The 18257-nt window shown below is 50.6% G+C and overlaps 2 protein-coding genes across 2 annotated transcripts; one reads left to right on the top strand and one right to left on the bottom strand.

Moving 5' to 3' along the window:
• Positions 1-1344: 1344 nt before the first annotated feature.
• On the bottom strand, positions 1345-13896 carry ZMYND12 (zinc finger MYND-type containing 12). The gene is made up of 8 exons (XM_064525660.1): positions 13763-13896; positions 12381-12522; positions 7414-7585; positions 6252-6421; positions 4743-4865; positions 3770-3890; positions 2634-2779; positions 1345-1770 (listed from the first exon to the last, which is right to left on the bottom strand). Exons 1-8 carry the CDS (start codon positions 13855-13857, stop codon positions 1651-1653), a joined length of 1089 nt encoding a protein of 362 aa, XP_064381730.1. The 5' UTR covers positions 13858-13896; the 3' UTR covers positions 1345-1650.
• PPCS (phosphopantothenoylcysteine synthetase) lies at positions 13894-17488 on the top strand. Its single transcript, XM_064525661.1, has 3 exons — positions 13894-14404; positions 15587-15690; positions 16812-17488. The coding sequence occupies exons 1-3, from the start codon at positions 13924-13926 to the stop codon at positions 17133-17135; spliced, it is 909 nt and encodes a 302-aa protein (XP_064381731.1). The 5' UTR covers positions 13894-13923; the 3' UTR covers positions 17136-17488.
• Positions 17489-18257: the final 769 nt, after the last annotated feature.

The following is an 18257-nucleotide window of genomic DNA, read 5'->3' as shown; positions in this document are numbered from 1 at the left end:
TCTTCTTCTCCCCAGTTAGCTAATGAAGTGCTAAGAGCTGCAAGTCAGAACACTTTCAGGCAGAGAAATGCTGATTTTAGTCATTTCAGGTGCTTTCTGTTTATTGCAGTATCTGCCCCTAAAGCGCATGCACTGGAAGTGGCTGTAATAGAGACGCACAGAAAATAGCGCTTGTAAAACCTTTCGAGGCTCCCAAAAATGGTCCTAATGCGAATTCCAGCGGGACGTGGGACCACGGCAGCATGCTGTGCTGGGAGGTGAAGTGTCTCTGCAGGCCCGGGAGCCCTCTTGCCACCAGCACCGACTTGCCCGTTCCCAGGCTTGCTCATTGCCCTTCAGGCCCTGCTCCCAGAAACGTCCATCTGGCTCAAACCTCCGAAAAGGCAATTTTTGCATGTTCTTCTGTTGCTCTGAACGGCCAGGAACAGGCGCGGTACCTCCAAGCAGCCCTCCGTGCCGCGCGTGGAGGGATTATATCCGCTCCGTCCGAGCCCGCAGCTCCAAATCCCCAGCCGCGGTGACCCAAATCCTCTGTGCACCGAGGCACGGTGCCAGCGGCGCCGAGTCCCCGGCCTGCGGAGGAAGGCCGGTCCCCGGGGCCGGTTATCCCAGCCGCAGCGGGACGAGGGCCCGTGCGGCGAGGGGCGGATGGAGGGCTCCTACCTGCCTGCCGGCAGCCGCCGCGGGGTCCCCCGTGCACGCCCAGCGCGGCTATTCTGCCCCGTATAATTAAACATCAGTTGAACCGGAGTGAGTGGCTTTCCCTTCGCCAGCAATCCCTTTTAATTGCTCGGCTCCCAGCTCAACAAAGCAGTTAAATGCGTACTTGACTCCATCCCAATTCAGCAAGGCAATTAAGTGCACTCATAAATCCTCCTGAAGTAAATGAGACTTAATCGCAGGCTTAAAGCTCAGCTGAACGCAGACCTTAGCAGCAGGGCAAGTTTCCCTTCACCTCTCCGCGCAAGGCTGTCACATGCTGCAGCGTCTCAACCGAGTTCACGGCCCAGCCTACACGTCTCTGGCTGCCTCCAGCTCCGTTTGCCAGCCCCGTACCTGTCTCAGTCTCCCGAATTCCCTCAGCCCTTCTCCTGTGCCCTCTTTGCCTCCCCGCCCCCGGGTCGTGCGGACCCTCCCCTTGCCCTGGGCTTGTAGTCCCCAACGTTGTCCTCGTGGTCCCTCCTGGGTGCAAGTTCTCCCATAAGCGGGACAAATCTCGGAGCACCTCAGTGCCCAGAGCTGTGAGACTCCTCCAAAGCAGTGCAAAGAGGAGGAGGAAAACACCAACAAACACCTGAGCCGGCCTCAGCTTCTGCACGGACGATGTAAGGATGCAGGAGGCTGTTGTGCTTTTTCACACTAGCAGGTAGGTAATTATTTATTCACCTCGTGCTGGGTGTTTGTTTCTTGCTTCCCACCCTCACCCTGTGAGTCACTGGCGCAACAATCTGCAGTGGCTGACCAGCACAGGAAAAAAAGGACCACGAAGTTTAACTTTCATTTAACAGCTTGAGATGGGAAAGGGACACGCGTAGAAAGATGCCGGCAGCAGAAAGGACCGACAGTTCGTCACGCATTTGCATCATGTTGTCAGCAATCTAGTTAAACTGATGATCTAGCCGAACACCTACGCCTGGTGCAAATAGCGCCTCATTTTTCACAGAAAGGCTTGGAGTTAATCAACTTCAACAAACGATCAATGGCCTCCAGAGCCTCTTGCTGGGGCAGTTGTTTCACCAGGTCAAAGGCTTTCACCCCCACTTCCCGAGCCTGAAAAGAAACAGCAAAGACAAAACAACTGTCACGAATCTGACTTTTCTCAATGGGCACTTGAAATATCTGCGGAGGCCCACTGGAACGGTCGCGCTGGACCGCGTCCAGGCTCCAGCAATTCAGCTGCTTGTTTCCGAGGGTGACCTGCGCAAGCTGCTTTAGAGCGGGGGGTGAAGCTGCCCACAGCTATCATATTTAGGATCCAGTTGTGCAGACAGAAGAGATTACCAGCCTCAGCTCCCCCCCCCCACCGCTGGAGATCATTACTTTCCGTCTGATAAAGCAGTTCATGCGTGCATTCCTACATCTATTTCGGGAAAAAACCAGCTGCACTGACTCAGTTTATTAATCTAAATCCCTCATTTCCCTTAGTAACTGTTCCAGTGCTTAGACACTCGGTTAGAAAGCTTTGCCTTTTTCTTAATTTGAATTCGTCTACTTGTATCTTCTTATTATGACTTTCTCTTCTACCATCAAGAGACCATTAGTAATCCAGCTGGCTCGCGTTGCCTGCTTCATGTGGTGGTGCCAGCGCTGAAACAGAGTTAGGGAACCCTCCCGGACCCAACTGACCCCGCGCGAAGCTGAAGAGGTCCATCCGCATGGAGATCCGGGCTCCAAGCACCCTGCACAAGGACACCCAGGTGCGTTTTGCAAGTGGATGTTCAAGCTGACTGCAAAGCCCTACTAGCGACAGGCCTGCAGTGCTCACAAAGCCTGTGATTCTGTTTGATAGGAAGCATAAAACACCCTACAAGTTCACGGAGGCAAAGGTTACTTGGGCAAACGCTACTGTATAAATATAAAACGGTATGACCTTTCAGTGAGGACAAAAGCAGTCATCACCAGGTGAAACCTACCTTTGATAAATCCATGCTCAGGTAAAAAAGCATTGCAAGAGCATGCAAAACTTTGGCAGTTTCATCAGGCTGTTGCTTTGGTGCCTGTTCTCTGAAATCTAATATTGCATTCAGTGCTTGAATCGCTTCTGCTTGCTGGGCTTCAGCTGCATCAAGAAAGAAACAATTTTGTTGGCTGTATGTGTGCAAGATAATATATTCAAAACTGTCCAATTATCTCTTCTAGACATCAAAGCCTTCCACAAGCATCAACGTAGTATCCCAGCTCCATGCAAATTCCATGCCCATTAACAGCTATCTTTTCATCCAGTCACTAATTGTGTTGATGAGCCTTTAGTGAGGCTGTTGAGTCATAACAGCTGCATGAAAAGAGCAACTTTCATATTGCTGTCATGACCGAAGATGGTATCAGGCAGCCCTGTCTTGGTGTGGTTTCTACTGCAGCAACTGCTGATAGAGAGAAAGCCATGTAAAGGGATCCACAGAAACATTTTTCTTCTCTGACAATGCTCTTATTACCATCAATGTTAGAAGACAAGGAACATAGTCTAGTCTGACTTTGGTGGAGTGTAGGGCAGTACCATGAGCTCCAGCATATTTCCTAATGCTTCATGCAGCTTCCTTTACATCTCATAAGCAAGAGAGATTCCCTAGCTCCGCTTCTGAGAGTATTTTCCTGATTAATACATCCAACTGTCAGCACATGCTATCCCATCGTGTCCTACTGCTTCAGGAGACAGAGTTGCAAAGCTGCCTAAGTGAGATGAAATGTCACTTTTGCATAATTAAATGGAGACAAAGGTAAATGAGAGTCCTGAAGCGGGATTGAATTCTGAAAGACCAAATCTTCTATCATTACAGTCATTGCCTAGAGTGCTGTGAAAAGCAACAAGTAAACAAAAAAGGGAAAGTACTGCAAGGCGGTGTTTCCATTTGAACACCCTTGTTTCGAAAGGCCTCATTCGTCTCATCCAGCATAATCCACTGAGCATCAATATCAGAAATACCTGTGACCCCCGATTAAATTTAGTCTACAGAAACGTTGGGTACAAAACAACCCAGTAAATGAGCAGTGGGATCTATGGACTCTTTAAAGTCCCACCTTCCAAACTGTTCTGTTTAACAGTGCTACGTACTCAGATGGTCTTCGCTGACTTCCCTGTCCTCGTTGAATGGAGACGCTTCTGCTTGCAACTTGAGAACTTGCTCCTGCCTTTGAACTGACTTCACGAGAAAGGCATGCCAGATGGCAGTCACCTACCAGGAAGGGAATGAAAATTATGTCACTTGCATTAGCACTGGCTGTTTAGCAACTCGTTGGTCTGTAAGCAGCGTGTCCTGCAGTGCAAGTCCATACCACGACAACCAGGCCAGCAGTCTGGCCGCTGCTGCCAAGCAGAGCACTTGGAGCGGAGGTCTGCTGCTCTTCCTGCAGCGGGAGGCTTAGCTGGAAGCTCGCTTTGCTGCCTGACTACTAATTATCACCACACTTGAGCAAATTTAATTAAACCCTTAACTAAAAGCAAATTTGGTGGAAGCTTGCAAAGGAATGGAGGCAGACTGCACAACTGCCAAAGCCTTGTTTCTGCAGGAAATCAGGCTAAACAAAAAAAAGGCTCATTTTTCAGTTAACTCGCACAATGAAAGTTTAAGCAACTAAGGGGATTAGACAGTTGTCATCCCATCCTGACAAGCTCTTATCAGTGCGACTTTTCACTGATACTCAGCTCAAATTTCACACGGCTCCGTCACATGCCGTCCGTGCTCAGCCGCTCTTCCCTGGCCACGGAAACTCCCGGGCCACCTTTTCTACCTGTGGGGCTGTTTTTAACCTATTTGGTAGCAAAGCTATTTTTTAACACTGGCTGCCCAAATTGAAGACTGCAACTTCAATGACAAGTTTTTACCGAGTGCAGAATTTACCTATCCTGGCTGCAACTCAGAGGAATATTTATCTACGAAAAGTGTTTGAGATTGAGGCTAGAAGGCAACACCGACACTTGATGTGGTCACCATCATCCTAAAGGCAGTCAGGAACAAGGAAACACTGGAAAGAGCACAGAAATAAAACTAAGAAATAAATATCAGATGAGCTTTGCCTTTACCAACCTCAGCATAGAGCGACTTTGCTACGTCCGTTTTCTTCTGGCGAAGGAAAATATTAGCCATGTGGAAATACCCTCCAGCTGTCTGAATAGCGTTTGGTCCAAATGCACAACTAGCAAGGTAAATCTGAAATCAGTGTTAAAAATTGCACAAGTTCAGTGTTCATATTGAAATAAGCCTGGGAAAAATTTTCATTATGGGTTAATATTATGGAGCGTTCCCTCTTTTTCTGCATAGCTATAGCATTAGTCATTCCTGATTACAACTGTAAAATGTGGTACTAAAAAAGGGGTATTTTCTGGTTTATAGGGAGGAATTCACGCCCCACTGCAGGCCCCTGCTAGTGCTGTTCCCTGGCGCAGAGGCATCCTCACTGCGGCACGTTACCCTGCTGAATCACGGGCAGGTTCCCACCTGTCCTCCTCGCGCCGCGCAGCCCTTATGTCTCACTTAAAATGCCCGGCTGGCCGCAGCTCGCGGGCTCTGCGGTGGCACAGCCGGAGCCGTTGCCGGCTCCGGAGCCCCGGGCGAGGCGCGGGGAGGGCAGCGGGAGCGCGGCGCTGCATTCCTGCTATTCCGAGCTGGCGTGTGACTCTCAGCAGACCTCCGACGCGCAGCCAGAGTTCAAGCAGGTCCCAGGCTGCTCTGGCAGATGCCAGAGTCACACTAACAGCCCAAACCTCCTCCCTGAGCCCTTTCAGACCCCGCATCCAGGGTACCTGGAACGAGTGGCGTTGCAGGGAATGTCTCCTGATGGGTTTACGTCAACCAAGTCAAGGGCGTATATATTATACCCGAAAGGGTCTAATTCTCCTCTATCATAGGTCATCATTTCCACCCCCACAAAGCTGTTGTAAAAGGCTGCCGTCAAATCCAACAGCAGTGAGTATTCGTCACGCCGCACTGGGTAAATGTAGTCTATACGTGATGCAGACAAATGGTAAATCGAGGAGTTCATCTCTCTTTGGTGGATTAAATGACAGGCAAAGCATCTCAGGAACACAATTGGCAATAACCATCTCAAATTTGACAAACTGCCCTCACGGCCCAAAAGACTGAATCAGGGAAACTGTTATTGAATCGGCCATTTAAATAGTTAAATGAACAATTCATTCATTAAATAATGAAATGAAAGAGAATTGCTGCCTAATGAAAAGTATTAAGGAAAACGACAGTCAAAGTAACTTATCCGCTGAATAAAAGGCAACTATTCCAAGTTGTGGTAGAAATGTCTATTCATTTCAAGACCATGACAAAGCTGATAGATAACTATAAGCAGATGTAGCAAAGAGAAGGTATATACAACTCGAGGGAAAAAAAATGACTGCTAAAACACAACTCTGGATAAGCACAGATATGCCTTAGATCTAGACAGTTCTGGTTTTCTTAATGCGCTTACCCTCCCGATACCTAAAATCAACACTACAAATGTGTCTGCTGGGGTTTTCACAGCAATCTGGGGCAGCCCAAGAAGGAAGGGAAACTGAACTGCTTCTGTTTTAACCGGCTTACGTCATTTGCCAGGTGATACACAGACTGCTCGAGGTCTCCTTTAGCGGCATAGAGAAGACCCAGGTCCCGATGCAGTTTGTACTGAATGGCAAGGCTGCAGTCTGGAGTTTTGAGGACAATCCACTGAGCTTGAGAGAGATACGTAGTCGCCTGCATAAGACAGCCAGCACCTGAAATGACATGTGGAAATAAGCAGGATACAAGCTGAGAGCATGATATATTTAGAAATGTAGAGAATATTGCCCATTTTCCCTTTGCAGTAGCTTGACAGGGAAATCTAGTTCGTGGATTCCCCGCTTCTCTGCTGAATGCTCCTTAGTTGAAAAAGTGTTCAAAACCTAATTTACAGGCAAGCTGAGTATCTAAAGCTACAAGAGAAGGCAAAAACTACCTATCATTCAATATTGCTGAAAAGTATGTCCAAAACAGTTCCAGTTAGCTACAGCAACTAATGATTTGTGTATTATCACACTTCAATTACTAAGGGGATTTTTTTCCCCCCTTCTCTCCCCATCCCATTTAAGACAATCCTTGAGACTGCTCAGTTTTGCTAGAAGAGCATCATGCTTGCTACCGGAATAGCAATGATTTGCAATGATTTCTCAGGCCTTTATGTCTGCTGCTGAAGAAAGTGGTTTTCCACATACAGGTTTCTAACTGTTTTTTCTTTTCTTTTCTTTTTTTTTATAAACCATTTAGTCGATGAGGAAAAAGGAGCACAATCTTAAGGCAGAGCTCACTCTCGTGAACGAACCGAGGTGTCCCTCCGATGCGACAGCCTCAGAAATATTTGCTGGTCCCCTGAGATCAAGAGCCCAAACGACCACCCTTGGGAATTTAATGCTTCTGAGAGTCGTACAGAGGCAAAGAGCAGATTTTCAGACTGCTTCTCTTGTGGGACTCGGAAGAGACGGGGAGATTTCCTCTGCGTTCCCTCATCCCTCATTGCTGGTGAGTGATTCTTTTCTCAGAGGCACGCAGAAAAAGGTGGGCCACCTCTCAAATCTCTCCGAAATGCCCTTGAGGAAGGGCAGGGTAGAGACACAGTGCAATGTTGAAACGCAGAGCTTATCCTTTCCTGATAAATGGTGAAAGGAAATCAGAAACCTGACCCCAGGGAGGTCTCGCCCTTGCCAGCGTTACTGTTGAGACCAATACTTACCAATGCAGGCCTCGGCCATGATGAGATAAGCAGGCACCACGTCCACAGAATATGAGCCATACACGCGAATGCTGAAACGCAGTGCTTGCAGACCCGCGGGTATCGCTTTTCTGGGCTTTCCTTCAAGAATAAACTTCTGGGCTGTGCTATATGCGAGATCGATTATGTGTTTCTACAAGGAAAGATAATAACAGAATAGAGTGAGCAAAGGATAAGGAGAAATGATAAGTGAGGTCTCTTTTTACACTTGACTTGTTTGCAAACTGTTAACAGTGACTGTAATTTTAGTTGCGTCTGTAATTAATGGATGGAAATTAGAACTGTCGTATCAGAGCCTGGATTTCATTCCTACTTCTAGCAGGAACAGCCTTGGGCAATCTCCTAGGTCATGTGGTGTCTTAAGGGATGAGGAACCCTTGAAGCCTATGAAGAAAGGGCTAATAAGTCTGCCGCAATAAAAGCTGTGAAGCACAAAAAATGAGCATCACAAGACCACAGAAAAGATTAGGCGAAGGGGCTACAGCAGGGTTTTGCTGACAGTGATAATGATGACTCAGAGCAGGCAGCAGAGCGTAGCATATGGCTTGCCAAGGCAGAGCCAGCACGGCGCATCTCCAGCAGCAAGAGACCTTGTGAGCAAGGAGACGGGTCTTCACTGGGTGCTGCAGCATGATGGCAGGAGACCCGTGCGCATCCCGGACATAGGCATGTTCTTCCCACCCTCTTGTGGCCAGTTCTGGCCTCTGAAGGCCACCCAGCTCCTGGTATTTTTGGCACGGAGCCTGGAAAGCTGGTCAAAATCAGGAAACCTTAGTGCACAGGGCTGTCCTCCTGTATCTCCAATGCCTGAGCTCGGTTTGGAGATCAAGCAGCTTTTGCAGGATTTCTGTTTGCTGTCAGAAACCACGTTTCCATCCATACCATTGCTTCCTGTCTTTTGCGACTGCTAGCAGTGCTCGCCACGTTTGGTCTTTTCACCCTCTGCAGCACTTGATCTCTTTATCAGCTCCATTAAACGTATCTCCACTTGAATGCTTCCTCCTTGCCAAAGCTCTGCTGCGACCGCAGAGGCTGTGTCCCCACAGCACACTGAGGGATGGCAACGAAAAAGAGCCAGGACGTTGACATTTATTTATTTGCTTTCACTGTAATTGTTGCAAGTTCCCAACGCTTTCGTATGAGCTCTTCAAGCTCTGCAGACGGGATGCTGCTTGCAAAGCAATCGGGCTGCCGGTGCGTCTAGCCGTGGTAAGTCAGCAAGGTGCTCTTCTCTTGCTAGGAGGCACGGGCAGGCCTGTGCAGTGAGCGCCTGCAGAAAATACCATCTTACCTCTTTGCAGGCTCTGCTTTGGCTGACGCTTTCCAGCTGTGGCTGAGCAGAGGGCTGAAAAAGCAAACTGAGTGCTGCTGGCGGCCCGTTTATGGCTTTGGCACTTTGGTGGGCTTGAACTGCTCAGAGAGGGAAAGAATCGTATTGTGGGCAAAGGAGCAGCTCAGGGACAGGGAATCTGGAGCGCGTGAGTGCTTCCTGGAGATCCCGGCTGGTCCAGATAAATGAGATCTGTGCAGAACACCTCAAAACGATAGTTCCTGCTGCAGCAGGGACAGCCAAGGGCAGGAAAACACAGCCATCACCCCCTCCCTAGCCCCTGAGCCACCAGCGTAGTCAGAAGGTCATGCCCCTAAAACCAAACTGTGCCGGGGGAGTATGTGGTGCCCAGGAGAAAGTCAGCACATGGTCAAGTTGAAAAGCAACTAAACCTATTATTTATCAGGCTGCCTTTTCTATTCTTGCCACTTGCTTTCTGCCGCAGCTGACACCAGCTTTGGTACCCGGGTGTCAAACATTGCCGTCTGGGGAGGCGTCTGAGGTCAGCATCGTTCTCTTTTTATTCCTTGTCAATAGGATCATCGCGGCCTCCCACGATGGGATCTATTTTAAGGTATCAGGAGGGAGGACAAGCTAACGGTCGACTCCCAGCACAGCCGAAAGGGCAGGAGACAACAGAAGCCCCACAGCACTGAGTATTTACGCCTGCACGGTAGTAAGCCTGGGGGGATCATTAGCTTTGGCCCCACGCTGTTTTTCATCTTGCTTACAGCCCCACCTCCCCCAGACCTGCACCCTTTGGGCTCTTTTCATGTGTGTTGCAATTACAGAGCTCTCTGAAGATGCCCCCACGCAGTTTTTCCCATTTACGGTTTGAGGAGGCCCAGGACCCCAGCTCTGCTCCAGGTGGGATCGGGGCGTGGGGGGCACACGTGGGGTTCATTTACCCACCACCGACGATGGCACGCTTGAACAAAAGCACGATTTAAAGAGGAAGCCAGGCTTCCAGTCCGTTGGACTGTGGGCCCTTTGAGTTAAAACCTGCAAGCAGCAGGGCTCGCGCTGGTGCTGGAGGACTGCTGTAGCTGGCTGAGGTGTGGATCTTTTCCCATACCCAGGGGCTGCGGTAAGCTGACATCACGCAGGCAGGTGAGGCTATTCTACAAACAGAAACTTGGAGTTTTGTCAGCTCGAAGGTACTGTCTGCAGGCACCCCCACGGCTATGTTGACAAAAGCAGATTTCTATCAACAAAGCTTTGGAGTACAGACGAGGTATGAAACTCATAATCTCCTGGCGCTCAGCTTAATGCACCTTCCCTCAGGCCAAAGGGCATTTTGATGTGCACACGCTTTCCTGTGTCCTGACTGAGGCTCAAGCTGTGTGTTTTTCAAAGAAACGCCATGCAGGAGTTTGAAGTACAACAGAAATGTTCAAGAAATAATAAACCTCTGCGCTGGCTTTAAGCAGAAGGTTTTTTTCTGTGATTGTCATGAGACTACCTAGCTTTCCCTTGAGCTTCAAAGAAGGCCCACTTTTGTTTGCGCTATGGTAGGAAAACGAAGCCAGCAAGATGGGAGATTTCAAATAATCTCACCCTCTGCATACTGCTCTTCTGACACTTGTCAGTGAGGCTAGGCTAAACCTTGTCTGCAGCAGTTTCCCTATACCTTGCTGTACAAACTCAACGCAGACTACATTTACTATTCTGAGAATTTCTTTTATTTAAATTGTCTGGAAGAGACAAAACTCATAGAATGAATGTAATCAGAGTTGTTAAAAATCCTATAGAAATCTCTACTTAGGAAAAAAAAAATCAGAGCTTGCTGCCCGTGTCTTTTTCCACGAAGTCAATCCAATCCTTGGCTCAAGCTGCAGCTTTGCAGTTGCTATGTGCTAACCTAGATGCGCACTCCAATCAAGAGGAGTGAATTCTCCTTTTGCCACCTTCTCTACCAGCCCCATGTTCCTGCTGCTTCCCTTGTAACCTAATAAAAACAAATTATTAGCTTCCAGCTGGATTAGTTCCTTGATCTGGTTACCATGTGGTCTTTTGTAATGTATACAGCATAATTCTAGTTCCTAGAAAATCGATAATGTAAAAACAACAGATGCTTTTGACATCAGTGTTCAACCTGTTGGTAAAGTTTCTTGGAAAAAGGAAAGCCTCAATATCTAAATATACAAAAAAAACCAAAAAGTACCACCACCCCAGTAAGACCAATTTAGTTTTGCTTCCTTGCAGATTTTAGAAAAGATTAACTTAAACTTGAACTGGGATGAATTATGAACTTCTGCTTTTTTTTTTTTTTTGGCTTTTCTTTTGCATTTTTGGCCTTGTGTGACAGAATTACTCCTGCCAGAGCAACTGTGCAACTGAGAAGCTAATTTCTGTCATGAATGAAGCCTTTTTTTCCTACATTCAGAATGCCTTTCCCAATCTCCAGACACTGGGATTATAACCTGCCCTATGTGTTTAGATAATGGTCTCTCGCCTTTATATCATTACTGCCACTGTCTTGGCTTCTAGGAGATATGGTTATAACATATCTTATTTAGACTTTGGTCAACAATCTTGCTTGTGATTTTCAGTCAGATAGGATTTTTCAAAAATGAACCGGGCAGTCAGTGCACAGTTCCTACAAAACTTAAATTTGCTACCTAAATCCTATCACGGGCCCTTAATAAGCACGACTTTTGTCCGCCCAGGTTCAATCCCTCTCGGGCCTTTTCTTTCTGCGTGCTACCAAGAAAGACTGCAGCAATGAGCCAGTCACCAAAGCCCTCGCACCTAGCACAGAAACAATCTTAAAAACAATACATTATTAAATAAGATGTAAAATCCAGAAGATTAATGATGTTCTTCACAGTGGCACTGTTTGATCGTTACTTTCAGTTGTTCTGTTGTCCTATTGCTCTGTGATGCAAAGGAGTTATACAAAGATAGAAAGATAATTTATTTTTATGGGAAAGATCATTCTAGTAGCAGATGTATTAGGGTGGGTTATTTTATTTCATCAACACTGTGGAAAGGCAGATTCTGCCACCCCACAAACAAACAAAAAATAAAGAGTTTAAACCTCCCAGACTGGAACGGAGCTGCACATCCCATGAGGCCAAAAAGCAGAGATAAAAGACCATACTTAGCGGGGAAGTGTTTAAAGTTGGCCAGGCCAACAAAGGGAGGGGGCTTTTTCTTTGCCCCCTCTTTTGAGAAAGGGGAATCCCTCTCACTGGTGAAGGAGGGGATACTGTGTAAGAACCAAAAATCAGCTGGGTCAGAAACAAACTTTACCGATTGCCTTTGCAAGGCGAGAAAGGCAGCGATCAGGGAATGCTGCTACCGGGCCAAAGAGAAGGAAGCGCAGGACTTTGAGGCAGGACTGCTAAAAGGCGAGAGGCTTGCACAGCTGGAGAGAGGACGCTCCCACTCCTCCCCAGACAATGCATGCTAAACGCTGTTATTTTTTATTACTGAGTTTAGTTCCTCGGTCTTTAGAACAAAATTTAAACAAAGTACTGATTAACCAACCAGATGCCTTCCTAATACTGCATACTTCAAAATAAAGGAACAGAAGATCTAACTAAATTTCACTGGTAGCACTTTGAAGTGGTATTCTTTTTCTTCTTGTACATACCTGCCTGTTCAGCAGCTGTTCCATGCCATGTTTTCTTTCTTTTTCAGAACTGAAAAAAGGTAAGGATGTATGGATTGGAATGAGCAGCTGGCATATTCTCTCGTGGATACTAACCCAATCAGCTTTCTGATGATCGACATCACTAATAAAATAAGAGAAGAATAATATTTTTGTTTACTTAGAAATGATGCAAAGAAATGTAAACGTCTGTTGTTTCTTCTGGACTTTCATCAAAACATTTACCCGCAACAGCCACCAGTCTATAATTTCTGTTACTTGGTTCAGGCATGGAGCACATAATGCATACTTGATATTCCCTAACAGGAAGACCGCGCTCCCTGGCCAAGTCACAAGAGGGAGTGCAATTCTGTGAGCGCGTTAGGAATTTCCTTAGAAATCACTTACAAAGCTCCTAAAAGAGTTTGGTTCCAGCAAATGCCTTGTTCTTGACATTGCAGTTTGCAGAAGTAAAAAAAAAAAAAAAACCCAAACAAAACCAAACAAACTCCAAGCCAAACTTGTGAAGCTAATGAAATACACTGTTAAGGCATGACTTCATCGCTGTGTAAGCAGCAGGTATTTGCGTGGCCAGCCAGAAACCTCATTGCGCTTTACTGACGCAGGCACTAGCGCAAGCAAGGAGGAACACCTCAACGCGCGCGGGGCGATGCTGTCGAGCAGGAGCGGCTGCCGAGGGCTGCTGCAGACCCTGCCGCTCCCCGCGCCTCCCACCACAGTGCATGAAACGCACAGCGAACGGGGAGTCCTGCAGGGCAAATGGGTGTTTCCCTGCAGATATAATGCACTGTGAGGCTTCAGTGTGATGGTCCTGACTGTGAGGCCGAGGCCGCGCTGCAGGGGAGGTGGCTCGAGGCCTCCTCCACAGCCGCGCCTGCGGTGCACCATCCGCCAGGCCTCATCCCTGCTCCCCTGGGCATCCTTGGTGCTCCTCGGGCCTTGTCCCTGCGCCCCTGGGGCTCGTCCCTGCTGTCTGGGCCTTGTCCCCACTCCCCTGGGGCTTGTCCCTGGCCCTTGGGGCTCGTCCCTGCTCCCCTGGGGCTTGTCCCCGCTGTCCAGACCTCATCCCTGCACCCTGGGCCTTGTCCCCACTCCCCTGGATGTTGTCCTCGTTCCCTGGGCCTCACCCCTGCTCCCCTGGAGCTTGTCCCTGTCCCCCAGGGCCTCGTCCCCGCTCCCCTGGGCCTTGTCCCTGCACCCTGGGACCTCGTCCCCGCTGTCCGGGCCTCGTCCCTGCCCCCGGGCCTGCTCACCGCACCGCTGGGGTCTGTCCCCGCGCCCCCGGGCCTCGCCCGCGCTTCCCCCGGGCGCCCCCGGTGCCCCTGGGGCCTCGCCCCTGCGCCCGGGCGGCGGCGGCCGCTCACCAGTAGTAGGCGAGGCCGCAGCGGGCGCAGCAGCGCCGCGCCGCCGCCCCGCACAGCTCGCAGCCGCGCCGCCCCGCCGCCCCCACGGCCGCCATGTCGCGCGGCGCGTTGCCGCGGCGACGCGCGCTTCCGGCGGAAGGGGCGGGGCCGGGCGGGCGGGCATGGCGGCGGCGGCGGGCGGCGCGGCGGAGGCGGAGGGCCGCGTGCGGGCCTGGGCGGCGGCGCAGGCGGCGCGCGGGCGGCGCGTGGCGCTGGTGACGTCGGGCGGGACGCAGGTGCCGCTGGAGGCGCGCGCCGTGCGCTTCCTGGAGAACTTCAGCAGCGGGCGGCGCGGCGCCGCCTCGGCCGAGCGGCTGGTGGGCGCCGGCTACGGCGTCTGCTTCCTGCACCGCGCGCGCTCCGCCTTCCCCTGGGCGCGCGCGCTGCCGCCGCCCGGGCCCGCGCTGCTCGAGGCGCTGCGCCTCACGCCCGGGCCGCCGCCCGGCGTCGCCGCCGCCCCCGCCGCCCTGCCCGCGCTGCTGCCCGCGCTGCGCGCCTACCGCCGCGCCGCCGACGCCGGGGCGCTGCTGGCGCTGGAGTTCACCGGCCTCGCCGAGTACCTGGCGCTGCTGCGCGCCGCCGCCCGCGCCCTGGCGCCCTTCGGTACTGCCGGGGGGGAGAGGGGCCGGGGCGGGGGGGAGAGGGTCCCGGTGTGAGGGATTGGGGGGGAGAGGGTCTCGGTGTGAGGGATTGGGGGGGGGCAGAGGGTCTCGGTGTGAGGGATTGGGGGGGGGCAGAGGGTCTCGGTGTGAGGGATTGGGGGGCAGAGGGTCTCGGTGTGAGGGATTGGGGGGGGGCAGAGGGTCTCGGTGTGAGGGACTGGGGGGGGGGAGAAGGTCCCGGTGTGAGGGATTGGGGGGGGAGAGGGTCTCGGTGTGAGGGATTTGGGGGGAAGGGGAGAAGGTCCCGGTGTGAGGGATTGGGGGGGGAGAGGGTCTCGGTGTGAGGGATTTGGGGGGAAGGGGAGAAGGTCCCGGTGTGAGGGATTGGGGGTAGGGAGAGGGTCCCGCGTTGGGGGGGAAGGGGGGGGAGAAGGTCCCGGGGTGAGGGATTTGGGGGGGAGGGGAGAAGGTCCCGGTGTGGAGGGGAAGGGGGGGGTTAGGGGGAGAGGGTCCCGGTGTGAGGGGTTAAGGGGAGAGGGTCCTGGTGTGGGCGATTGGGGGGGGAGAGGGTCTCGGTGTGAGGGATTTGGGGGGAAGGGGAGAAGGTCCCGGTGTGGAGGGGAAGGGGGGGTTAGGGGGAGAGGGTCCCGGTGTGAGGAGTTAGGGGGAGAGGGTCCTGGTGTGGGGGATTGGAGGGAGTAAGGGGGGGAGGAGAGGGTCCAGCTGTAGGGGTTGGGGAGGATGAGAGGGGGAGAGGGTCACAGTGTGGGGGAGCAGGGGGGAGTGAGGGGGAGGGAGAGGGTCTTGGCATGGGGGGCAAGGGGGGAGGGAAGGGGGTCCTGGTATGAAGAGTCGGGGGGGAGAGAGTCCTGGTGTGGGGGAAGTAAGCAGGGGGAGAGGGTCCTGGTATGAGGGCTTGGGGAGGCGGGAGAGGGTCCCAGTGTGATGGGGGGGAGGGTCCTGGTGTGGGGGATTGGGGGGAGTGTGTGGGGGGGAAGGGTCGCGGTATGGGGGATTGAGGGGAGAGGGTCCTAGTGTGAGGGGGTCAGGGGGAGGGTTGCAGTGTGGGGGACGGGGAGGGGAGGGGAGGGGAGAGGGTCCTGGTGCCTGTGGGGGTGCCCGTCCTGGGGGGCCTGGGCTGCCGGGCGCGAGCCAGTGGTGGCGGTGGTCGTGTTTCTTGCAGGCTCCAGCGTCATGTTCTACCTGGCGGCCGCCGTGTCCGACTTCTACATCCCCGCCTCCGAGATGCCCGAGCACAAGATCCAGTCCTCGGAGGGGCCCCTGCAGGTGAGGCCCCCCCGGCTCCCCCCAGCGCCCCGCCTGACCGGTGTCCTGACGTCACAGGTGGTGGGCTGCGAATAAGGCTGGGAAAAACCGCAGAGGAACACCTGGCTGGCCCAAAACCGTGCCGTTTCACTAGGAACGTGGGTGTATTCCCATGGAAGCCAACGCCAACCCGTGGTAGGGTTGTGCTGGCCTGTTCCCTCCCTCATACCAGGCTTTTCTTGTATTCTTAGGGTCAATTTTTGCCTGGGTCAGCACCCCATATTGGCTCTCCAGCTGTCTCTGTGAGCTCCAGTGCGATAGAGGCAGCAGGGCTGGGGATAACAGGAGGGAAAGACAGCATCAGTCCTGCCCTAGGTTGACCTAAGTTAAGGCCGTTCCTAGAGATAAAGAGTAACCAGGCACCAAAAGCAAACAGTGCAGCAGCTTAGTTGCAGAGATGAGACTGCGTTTGGGTTCATTGCAGTCTACTGATCTCTTTTTGAGACATATTAGTATTACCTTTAGTGTCTGGTGTAGTAGCTTTATGTGGCCTGAGAAAGAGGCTGCCTTCCTTTTTTACTGGCTTTTTCCTTCACGGTTATATATTCCTTCAAAGCCTACACCATGGGAATAGGTAGATGGTGGATCTCAGACCACTGAAGTACTTCAAAAATAGTTGCTGCTGGAATATTTCTCTTGCCTTCTTCCCAGCTGCCCTGACAGCAATGCAGAAGTGAAAACAGTCTAAAGGTGTAACGCACCTGTTTACTGCCTGCAGCTGTGCTTGTACTCCCAGAATTGATTTCAGCACTTAAGTAACACGAAGCATGTTTATGCAGGTACCGTAGGCCTGCTTCCTCTGCTAAGAACGCCCTGATTATTGTTAATATCGGACTGATCCTTGAATTTAGGCTACAGTGCATGCCAGTGACATTTTAACCTTTTTAAACGGGATTTGACAAAATACTCTCTTGGGAAAAACTTCCCAGTGTAAAAATCATTTGGAGCAGTTCCACTGTGAAGTGAACCTGGAATTTCCCTATTCCCTTAGTTTTTGTCCTTAGCTTGTATTGAAAAGTGTTCTAATTTTTTTTTTTTATTTTTACTGAAACTTTTTTCCCTACTGTCTTCTCCCAATGTAGATCACAATGGAGATGGTGCCAAAAATGCTGTCTCCTCTGGTCAAAGAATGGGCTCCGGAGGCATTTGTTATTTCCTTTAAACTGGAAACGGATCCCTCGATCTTAATTGAAAAATCACGGAAGGCTTTGGAGAAATACCGTCACCAGGTGGTGGTAGCAAATACCCTGGAGTCGCGCAGAACCGCTGTTATTATTGTAACCAAAGACTCTGAAACGCCATTATCTCTTTCTGATGAAGAAATAGCTCAAGGCATGGAAATAGAGGAAAAGCTAGTGAGCTATCTTCAGGGTCAACATACAGCATTTATAGAGAAGAAATTCTGAGGACCAGCTCATTCCAGCTCTGAATAATACAAATGAAATTTTACTAGGGAGGGAGTGAAACTGGAGTAATTCTCTATCACAGGTAAATAGAATAATACTCAATGAAACACTACGGGAACTATATGGGAAAGGCTGCCGTCCAAAACTGTATAACTTTTCCCTAGCTTCATAATGGTTACTGTGGCTTGCTTTCAAAAAGAAAAATACACTGAAATGAAAACATTCCAAAGGATGATATTTGTTCTAGTTTGTAAAGAAGGAAATAATATATTCTTTATTTCTGTCCCCTAGACGGGAGGACAGGGTGGTGGAGAAATGGTATATATGTATGTATATAAAAGATTTTTCTTGAATCTGCCTTTTTGAAAGTTACTTTTTTCAATTCTGGACAGAAGGGAAGGAGTTTTGCAGAAAAAAAAAAGATGTTCTGTTTTAGATTGGTGCGGACCTACAGAGCTGGCAATCAACAGATGTTGAAAGTGAATGGGGAAATGAGTGAGTGGGGCAAAAGGTGAAAGAGAATGAAGTGGTAACAGCAAGCAACTTTGCAGAGCATCTGTTGCTCCAAGAAGTGTGTGAACAAAACGGTAATGCAGAATAAATGCAGCTTTTGCACCAAAGTCTCCAGGGGTGAGAGACACTGCTCCCTTCAAGACCATCAAACATTCCAGGAGGCAACGTGCCGTTGTAATGACACTGATCACCTGGAAATTAGGTGCATTCATAAAATGAGGAAAACAAACGCAGAAGAACAAGAGGCTGGAAAGGACACGAGAAGAGGCTCAGCAGGTCAGGAAGGAGGGTCGAATGAGCAAAGGACACTGAGCAGCTTTTTGTCCTGTCTGCAGGACAAAGCCTGCTTTGGGCCTTGCACTTTCTCCGCTTGGGCTCATGTGCTTGCTGTTTGCTTTGCCTTGGGGAAGTCTCGTTCATCTTTAACTGGTGCACTCTGGGTTTAGAAGAAGAATCCGAAAAATCCTCTTTTTGCAAGAGAAAAGCTTTGTTTTTGGAGCTAGCCCAAGTGTTTGGATAGGTCTGTCGCAGAATGAAGGAATCTGAGTGGACTTCAGCCGCTGCCACGTAACGTACAGCAGGAGGAAGATGCACGAGAGCAGAGGTGAA

This window comes from Dromaius novaehollandiae, chromosome 24, assembly GCF_036370855.1.
Source record: "Dromaius novaehollandiae isolate bDroNov1 chromosome 24, bDroNov1.hap1, whole genome shotgun sequence".
Lineage (NCBI taxonomy): Eukaryota > Metazoa > Chordata > Aves > Casuariiformes > Dromaiidae > Dromaius > Dromaius novaehollandiae.
This window is presented reverse-complemented; position numbering and strand designations above follow the sequence as displayed.